This window comes from Charadrius vociferus, unplaced genomic scaffold (genome assembly GCF_000708025.1).
Source record: "Charadrius vociferus isolate BGI_N301 unplaced genomic scaffold, ASM70802v2 scaffold990, whole genome shotgun sequence".
NCBI lineage: Eukaryota > Metazoa > Chordata > Aves > Charadriiformes > Charadriidae > Charadrius > Charadrius vociferus.
The window spans coordinates 11,142-20,147 of NW_009646520.1; the positions used below are offsets into that span (position 1 = coordinate 11,142).

At 57.1% G+C, this 9,006-nt stretch overlaps 1 protein-coding gene across 1 annotated transcript in view; it reads left to right on the plus strand.

Moving 5' to 3' along the window:
- Positions 1–9,006, plus strand: part of LOC104286530 (talin-1-like) — a gene marked incomplete at its 5' end in the record, with an annotated part of 26,351 nt that overhangs the window by 11,137 nt on the left and 6,208 nt on the right. Inside the window, 21 exon segments of the mRNA XM_009885136.1 lie at positions 123–320; positions 656–795; positions 895–988; positions 1,158–1,247; positions 1,407–1,529; positions 1,663–1,806; positions 2,118–2,279; positions 2,368–2,508; positions 2,767–2,948; positions 3,295–3,427; positions 3,549–3,650; positions 3,781–3,951; positions 4,093–4,242; positions 4,366–4,467; positions 4,592–4,711; positions 5,013–5,159; positions 6,101–6,267; positions 7,880–8,063; positions 8,266–8,391; positions 8,702–8,818; positions 8,898–8,996. Of these exon segments, the coding sequence (XP_009883438.1) occupies positions 123–320; positions 656–795; positions 895–988; positions 1,158–1,247; positions 1,407–1,529; positions 1,663–1,806; positions 2,118–2,279; positions 2,368–2,508; positions 2,767–2,948; positions 3,295–3,427; positions 3,549–3,650; positions 3,781–3,951; positions 4,093–4,242; positions 4,366–4,467; positions 4,592–4,711; positions 5,013–5,159; positions 6,101–6,267; positions 7,880–8,063; positions 8,266–8,391; positions 8,702–8,818; positions 8,898–8,996 (2,892 nt within the window).

The following is a 9,006-nucleotide window of genomic DNA, read 5'->3' on the forward strand; positions in this document are numbered from 1 at the left end:
GGATGCGAGCTGGTCCATCCACACCAGGTTCCTCTGTAGCATATCCCCAAGCACATGCCAGACCCTCACCCTTCGTCTCCATCCTCCTCGCTGCCTCTCCTAACCCCTCTCCCTGCCTCCAGTTCCCTCCCAGCACCAAGAGCTTCCAGGAGGCACAGAGCCAGCTGAACCGGGCGGCCGCGGGGCTCAACCAGTCTGCCAACGAGCTGGTGCAGGCATCGCGTGGCACCCCTCAAGACCTGGCCAAGTCCTCCGGCAAATTTGGGCAGGACTTCAATGAGTTCCTGCAGGCGGGAGTGGAGATGGCCAGCCAGTCCCCGGTGAGAGCAAGCACCCATTTGGGGATCCTGGGTGTAGTAGGAGGTTTGGGGTGCCTGGGAATGCGGTTGACCGCAGGCAGGGTGGCCGAGCAGCGGTGGTTGGGGTGGCTGTGGCCAACACAGCTGGTGAGATGGGGTCTGGGGCTGTGCAAAACTGCAGCAGCAAGGAGAAAGTGGCTTCGGTTTGTTCAGCAAGTGCTGCCTCTGTATCTTTGCTGTTTGGTGAACGAGTTAGATAAAGGGAATTGGCGTAGCTTGAAAACCAGCAGAGAAGACCCAGGGTGGGCGTGGAGCTTGGAAACCTGCTGCAGGTAACTCATCTTGGCTCCTTGCAGAATAAGGAAGACCAGGCGCAGGTGGTGTCGAACCTGAAGAGCATCTCCATGTCCTCCAGCAAGCTGCTGCTGGCTGCAAAGGCGCTCTCCGCCGACCCCACCGCCCCCAACCTCAAGAATCAGCTGGCGGCAGCAGCACGGTAGGAGGACTTGCTCCCTGTGAGATGCTTGCTGTAGCAGTGGAGCCAGGTGGCAGAGCTGATGTTGATCTGTGGGTCTTTCTCCCTTGTCCCTGGCAGGGCTGTGACCGACAGCATTAACCAGCTGATCACCATGTGCACCCAGCAGGCACCAGGCCAGAAGGAGTGCGACAACGCTCTGCGGGAGCTGGAGGTGAGAAGCCACATCTTGACGAGGCAGTAGAGGGGCTAAGATGATTAGGTGCTGAGATGGTGGGGAGGGGAGAGCTGCACCGCACTGCGAGGGTCAGGAGGGAGCAAAGAGGAGGTACAAGTGGAGGGCATGGACCCTTCCCTTGGATGTGACACCTGTGTCCCTACAGACGGTGAAGGAGCTGTTGGAGAACCCCACCCAGACCGTCAATGACATGTCCTACTTCAACTGCCTTGACAGTGTCATGGAGAACTCCAAGGTGAGCCCTGAGATGGAGGTGGAGGTTTCGGGAAGGGTGGATGCGGGGCCAAAGAGAAAGGTGGTTTCTTCCCTGTTGATAAAGCACAGTGAGCTGAGCCTGAGGACATGGTGTGGGAGTGGGAGGTGGTCTCTAACAAGTGTGTGTTCTGTCCTATAGGTGCTGGGCGAGTCCATGGCTGGCATCTCCCAGAATGCCAAGAACAGCAAACTGCCTGAGTTCGGCGACTCCATCAGTGCTGCCTCCAAAGCTCTCTGCGGGCTCACGGAAGCAGCTGCCCAGGTGAGACATGCTTGTTCCCTGCCCTGAGCGTTACCCCCTGGTGCACCTCTCCCCTGGCCCTCAAAGCCTGGGCCTGTGGTATGGTGCTGCCAGCCTGCTCTGAGCCTCTCCACTGTCTTTCCCGTGCTCCTAGGCTGCCTACCTCGTGGGGGTCTCGGACCCCAACAGCCAGGCTGGACAACAGGGCTTGGTAGACCCCACTCAGTTTGCTAGAGCTAACCAAGCTATCCAGATGGCCTGCCAGAACCTGGTGGACCCTGCCTGCACCCAGTCCCAGGTGAGTATTTTCTTGCACAAAAGGGCGTTTGAAGCTAGTTGGATGAGGTGCGTCCCAAGAGTTGACCAAGGTAACAGCTCTTGTATCATCAGGTCCCATCATCTGTACTGGGAACCAGCTGGCACCTTTGGTGCAATGGTGATTGGGTCCGGATTGGGGGCTGTATGGGCATGCAGGACCTTGGCGATTCTTCTTGGGTCCCAAGAGGGATCTCTGTCTTCACTGATGCCTCACGTGGGGCTGGCAGGAAGGGAGAGCTGCAGGGATGGGGAGTCGTGGTGGATCCTGCCTCACCCTGCTCTTCCCTGCAGGTGCTGTCAGCAGCCACCATCGTAGCGAAGCACACCTCAGCCCTGTGCAACACATGCCGCCTGGCCTCCTCCCGCACTGCCAACCCTGTGGCCAAGCGCCAGTTTGTCCAGTCAGCCAAGGAGGTGGCCAACAGCACGGCCAACCTGGTGAAGACCATCAAGGTGCGGCCTCCCTGCTGGGGCACCATGGTGGGGATGAGAATTGGGGCATGGTGGGTGTTGGGTAACCACTCTGGTCTCTCCACACCAGGCCCTGGATGGCGAGTTCAATGAGGAGAACCGAGAGCGTTGCCGTGCTGCCACTGCCCCTCTCATAGAGGCTGTGGATAACCTGACCGCCTTTGCTTCCAACCCGGAGTTTGCCACTGTGCCTGCCCAGATCAGCCCAGAGGTGGGATGCTGCAGGCGCAGGGAGGAGGTGGCCGGGCTGTGATGGGGGCTGCTGAAGGGTGAGGAGGAGCTGTGCCTCCTCCAGAGCTTGGGATGGAGCCCCACTGTGTGGCCTGGTGCCTTGGGAGGGTGTGATGGGAAGGCAGTGGCAAGCCTTGGGCTTCAAAGAGTTGCTCCAAGGTGAGGGTCATGGGAGCCAGGGTGACTTCGCAGGCACAGTCCCTCGCCCACATCACCAGTCCATCGTCTCCTCACACAGGGGCGCAGAGCCATGGAACCCATCGTCTCTTCAGCCAAGAGCATGTTGGAGAGCTCTGCTGGCCTCATCCAGACTGCCCGCTCTCTGGCTGTCAACCCCAAGGACCCGCCGCTGTGGTCAGTGCTGGCCGGCCACTCTCGCACTGTCTCAGACTCCATCAAGAAGCTGATCACCAACATGAGGTGAGGCAAGACCTGCCTGCTTGGCTATGGCCCCGTCTCTGCTGGGAGGTACCCCTGCTCTGAGCAAGCATCCCTGGGGATGTTTTGGGTTATCTTCCTTGGCACATGCCAGCGGGGAGAGGCAAGGGCTGGGATGGAAGATGTCCCTCTTGTCCTGTGCAGGAGCTACTCCTCCAGCCCTACCATGAGTTGATAGGAACGCCTGCCAGCGTGGCCGGGCTCTATGACTCTGGGTTGCCCTAAAGCTTGGGAGAGGGCTCTTGCCCCTCACTGGCACCAGCCAAGGCTGAGGGTGAAGGGGTGGCGTAGCACCTGCCAGCTCTGGGCTGATCCATCTGTCACACAGGGACAAAGCTCCAGGACAGCGGGAATGTGATGAGGCCATCGACGTCTTGAACAGATGCATGCGGGAGGTGGATCAGGCCTCCCTTGCCGCCATCAGCCAGCAGCTGGCTCCCCGAGAAGATATCTCCCAGGAGGTGGGTCAGGGATGCACTGCTGCAAGCTTAATGCGGTGGGCATCCTTCCCCCTGGCTCCCAGCAGCACATGGTGACCTCAGCCCTGCTACAGCCTCATGCAATGCCCTCTCCTTTCAACAGGCTTTGCACAACCAGATGATCACGGCTGTCCAAGAGATCAGCAACCTGATTGAGCCCGTGGCCAGCGCGGCGCGGGCTGAGGCCTCACAGCTGGGGCACAAGGTACCGTGGGGATGGGGATGGAGAGCTGCTGATGAGGTGCTCGGTGCACACGGAGGAGCTCACAGCCCACAAGAGAGGTGTGAGACAGCTGGGGCTGGAAGCTGCTGGTGCTGATGCTGCTCTTCCCTAGGTGTCCCAGATGGCTCAGTACTTTGAGCCGCTCATTATGGCGGCTATCGGCGCTGCCTCCAAAACACCCAACCACCAGCAGCAGATGAACCTCCTCGACCAGACCAAAACGCTGGCTGAGTCTGCCCTGCAGATGCTGTACACAGCCAAGGAGGCTGGTGGGAACCCCAAGGTGAGCAGGAGGGGCCCATGTCAGCGGCGTGTTCCCCTTCATGGTGTGGGTGCCATGCGGTGCATGCCGGGTAAATGTGCGGCATCCCTGTTGGGAACAGAGCCGCTGCCCACCTTCCCTCACTCTGGCTTGTCCTTGCAGCAAGCTGCCCACACCCAGGAGGCTCTGGAGGAGGCTGTGCAGATGATGAAGGAAGCAGTGGAGGACCTGACCACCACCCTGAACGAGGCAGCCAGCGCTGCGGGTGTTGTGGGGGGTATGGTGGACTCCATCACCCAGGCCATCAACCAGGTGAGTGGAGCGTGAAGTGGACCTGGCCAGGGCTGGGGATGAGGGAGCGGAAGACTCAGAGTCAAGCCCTATGAGGTCTCTGGGCTGGGGCTGGAGTCAGAGTCTCCTGATGATCTCTTGCAGCTGGACGAGGGGCCAGTGGGCGAGCCAGAAGGGACCTTTGTGGACTACCAGACCACGATGGTGAAGACAGCCAAGGCCATCGCAGTGACTGTGCAGGAGATGGTGGGTGCAAGCAAGCCTGTCACTGCAGAAAGTCCCGCCTGCCACCCAGGCAGGGCCACTGCCCTTCTTGCTTGCCCATCCCAGTGTAGGGCCCTTCTAACTTCTGCTCTTCTTCCACTGGCAGGTCACCAAATCCACCACCAACCCAGACGAGCTGGGCATACTGGCCAACCAGCTCACCAACGACTATGGGCAGCTGGCGCAAGAGGCTAAGCCAGCTGCACTCACCGCGGAGAACGAGGAGGTGCGAGCAGTGGGGGGAGTGCCGGAGTGTGCTTGTGGAGCAGAGCAGGGTCTGCTGGAGTGTGCTGCAGGGGACAGGGGCACTCGAACCTCCCGTCGGAGCTGGGGGCAGGCAGCATTCACACCTCCCCTGCAGCGCGGTGTGGAAACATGGAGCAAAGCTGTGTTTTCTTTTTCCCCCTTCCTGAGTGGGAGGATTGGGAGGGAGGAGTTGGGTGGAGGCGGGTGGTGTTTACCACTGGGTGTCACGGACGCGGGGCTTGGTTCCCTGCTGGCTCTCTCACACACATGTTCCCCTCCAGATCGGCTCCCACATCAAGCGTCGGGTGCAGGAGCTGGGTCACGGCTGCGCTGCCCTGGTCACCAAGGCTGGAGCCCTGCAGTGCAGCCCCAGTGATGCCTACACCAAGAAGGAGCTGATAGAGAGTGCGCGCAAGGTTTCTGAGAAGGTAAGTGGTCCAGAGAGAGGGCTGATGGCGTGGCAGGGTGGGAGGGATGCTAGATTGAGCCATGTACCCTTGGAGCCACCACGCTAGGTTCTCCCCTGGTCCTGGTGTTCTCTCAGCCATGCTCGCCCTGCCCAGCTGACAGGGTGGAGGATGGATCCCCCTCTCCAGGCACCATAACAGCAACTGGTGCTGTGATGGGCGAGTGTGATGTCCAGATGCTACCTGCTGATGTGCTGAAGGTGGCGTGCCAGGGGACACTGACCCACACACTGGTGGCAGCCCAGGGCTCTCCAAACCAGCTCTAGCAGTGGTGGGCGTAGTGTTTGCTGAATCTCTAGCCAAGCCTGCAGCTCGTGGTGGGTGGAGGATCTCCCCTTCATCTTTTTCTGGTGTGGTGGAAAGCGTCCTGTCCATCTGTCCATCTGAAGAACATACTTCCAAATAACAGATGAAAACGTGGCTAAAAAACTGTGGTCGATAAGGCAGTGATAGAGCAACAAGGCTTCTAAGCAAGAGTACAAAAGCAAAACAATTGTTCAGAGTGCCTGGCACGTGCCTGCACACTTAGGACCTCTTGCAGGTCCTTCCTTTCCAAGATTGCTTTCCATCAGGAAACTTGTTCTCCTATGAGAGCTTGCCCAAGTACAGAAATTGAGTTTAGCAGCTAAAGAAGGAATGAGCTGCGATGTTCTCATGCCTGTCACATAAACTTTATTCATTTGGAAACTAGCAGAGTCCGGTATCTCCTGGACCCCCAAATATGATAGATACAGGGTAAAAATAAATAAACAGAAGCTAAGAAGGGGTGCCCAGACCACGCGATTCCCAGTTCCCCTCTGTGGTGTGAAGCGGCTCCGTGCTGGGAGGTGTGGGAGGATGTGTGCGGCGGGGGTTGCCTGAACCTGCTCTGCTCCCCGGTCACCTTACATGTCCCCCCGCAGGTGTCTCACGTGCTGGCAGCCCTGCAGGCTGGGAACCGCGGGACACAAGCGTGCATCACAGCAGCCAGTGCCGTCTCTGGCATCATCGCTGACCTCGACACCACCATCATGTTTGCCACAGCAGGAACTCTCAACCGGGAGAATTCGGAGACCTTTGCTGACCACAGGTACCTGGGCACCTCATCCAGCCTCTGCTCAGCCAGAGAATGGGTGTCTGTCACCCCTCACTCAGGAAGGAGGTGGGGAAGTGACTCAGATTCACAAATCCCCATCAGTGTGAAAGAACTCTCAAGGTTCCTACAGAAACATTTATTAGATTCCCACAGTGATTAATATATGTTTTAACCAAGGCCACAATAATTGGTTAGGTATATAACAAATTATGGCAAGTGGTAAGGTACACCTTGCATTACTTATCAATAGATATACAACAAATTATGGCAAGTGGTACTTAACAACAGATACACAATGAATTATGGCAACTGATAAGGTATGCCTTGTGTTACCTGCTTAACAACTTCAAAAGAAAAGAGAAAAGGAAGAGAAACAGAGGGATAGGCAAGAGGAGACAGAGCAAGAGACAGAGAGATAAAGAGGTCACCGATCCTGGTTCCAGTGTTGGTCGAGCATACATACATACAAATACTTAAAGGGAGGATGCCAGGGGGATGGGAGCAGTCTTTTTTCAGTGGCGCCCAGTGATAGGACGAGGGGTAATGGGCATAAACTTGAACATAGGAAGTTCCATCTTAACATGAGAAGGAACTTCTTTACTTTGAGGGTAGTGGAGCACTGGAACAGGCTGCCCAGAGAGGTTGTGGAGTCTCCCACTCTGGAGACATTCAAAACCCGCCTGGACGCTGTCCTGTGCAACCTGCTGTAGGTGACCCTGCTCTGGCAGGGGGGTTGGACTAGATGATCTCCAGAGGTCCCTTCCAACCCTGACCATTCTGTGAATTCTGTGAGCTAACGGGGGTCTCTGGTTCATAGGAATGAACGCTCCTCTGTGGATGCCGCTTTGTTGTACTTATTTTCCGCTGTTATGTTTGCGGTATCAGTACGACGTGCCCTGTGGCTATGGTGAAAGATTCGTCTTGGGTTTCTCCCCCTGCCCCCGATGACACGTAGCATGATTTGGCTGGAGAGACGAGTCCTGTAGTCATATATGTTTAGCATGATCTCAGTAATCTTCATTAGCATGTGCAGGGTGTCAACCTTGATATGCATTTCACCAATAATGAGGCAAAGGTCGCCCCGAAAACAGAGAACTAACAAGGCTTCACAAGTTGAGCAGAAAGTCCAGTCTTCACAAGGCTTTCCCCTCCAGACACATCCTGTGCTATTTAGACGAGTTTTCTCACCTGAGTTACACAAGAGATAAGCAAGCTCTTTGAGCACAAGGCCTACATTATCCAGACTCCACATTATCCACCCCATGAGGATAGCTATATTTCTAGGTACTTGTGAGTGTTTGAGACATTTCTCCATGAGGCTCAGAGGGCCTCCCCCCTCTCCTTACCTCTCCTCAGGCTGCTTCTCTCAGTCTTTGTTTTGGGGAGTTTACGAGGTGTCTCTTACAGGTGTCAAACTGTCCCATAGTCTACTGTCTTTCTGAGCTGTAAACCAGCCCCAAGGAGAGCTGCAAGTTCAGGTCACACTGACTCTGTTTCCCATCCCACTTGTAGATACAGAAGGCAGGGTCCACAGTCTCTCTACACCCCAGGGACCATGTGTGCATGTCGAGGGCTATGTCCTCTCTAACTGCCACCTTCTCCCCAGGGAGGGCATCTTGAAGACAGCCAAGGCGCTGGTGGAGGACACCAAGGGGTTGGTGCAGAACGCCACAGCCAGCCAGGAGAAGCTAGCCCAGGCTGCCCAGTCCTCCGTGTCTACCATCACCCGCCTGGCAGAGGTGGTGAAGCTGGGTGCCGCCAGCCTGGGATCTGAAGACCCAGAGACTCAGGTGGGGTGGGGTGCATGGGGTGAAAGGAGGCTGCTCATAGCTTGCTTGAAGGGGCTGAGGGGTTGTGTAGTGCTCTTGATGCTTGGCTGAGCTGGACTCCCTGTGTGCCCTGGGGTGCCCAAATTTCTCACTACTTGGCCACAGCACCCTCAGCCTGAGTGTGACCATAGCCAAGCCATTGCCCTGGTCTTGCTGTCCCCAGGTGGTCCTGATCAATGCTGTGAAGGATGTGGCCAAGGCACTTGGAGACCTGATCGGTGCCACCAAGGCAGCTGCTGGCAAAGCTGGGGATGACCCTGCTGTCTACCAGCTGAAGAACTCTGCCAAGGTCTGAGCTGGGTGTGATGGGAAGGAGGGGATGGGGCTGGGGGGGGCGTGGAGAAAGAGCTGGGGGTCTTCTCTGCCTGTCTAGGAGCAGGAGTACAACTGGGGGGCAGTCAGAGTAAGAGGGGAGGAAGGGTCACATAAAAGGTGGAGCACAGCATGCAGAGAAGGCATTGGTAGGAGAGCAAGATGAGGTGGTGTGAATGGAGTATGGGGACAGGAATGTGTTGGACCAAACCACAGGGAGGGACACATTCTGTCAGCAGCCCAGAGCTTGCGTGGGTCTTCACCTGGCTCTCTTTTCCCTTCCACAGGTGATGGTGACGAACGTCACTTCCTTGCTGAAGACGGTGAAGGCCGTTGAGGATGAGGCCACAAAGGGGACACGGGCGCTGGAGGCCACGATAGAGCACATACGCCAAGAGCTGGCAGTGAGTACAGCTGCAGTGCTGCGGCTGCTGTCCCTCTCAAAGGCTGCCCCACATCTCACCGTCACCCCTCGCTTTGCAGGTCTTCTCCTCCCCTGTGCCTCCTGCCAAGGTCTCCACCCCGGAGGACTTCATCCGTATGACGAAAGGCATCACGATGGCCACAGCGAAAGCGGTGGCCGCCTGCAACT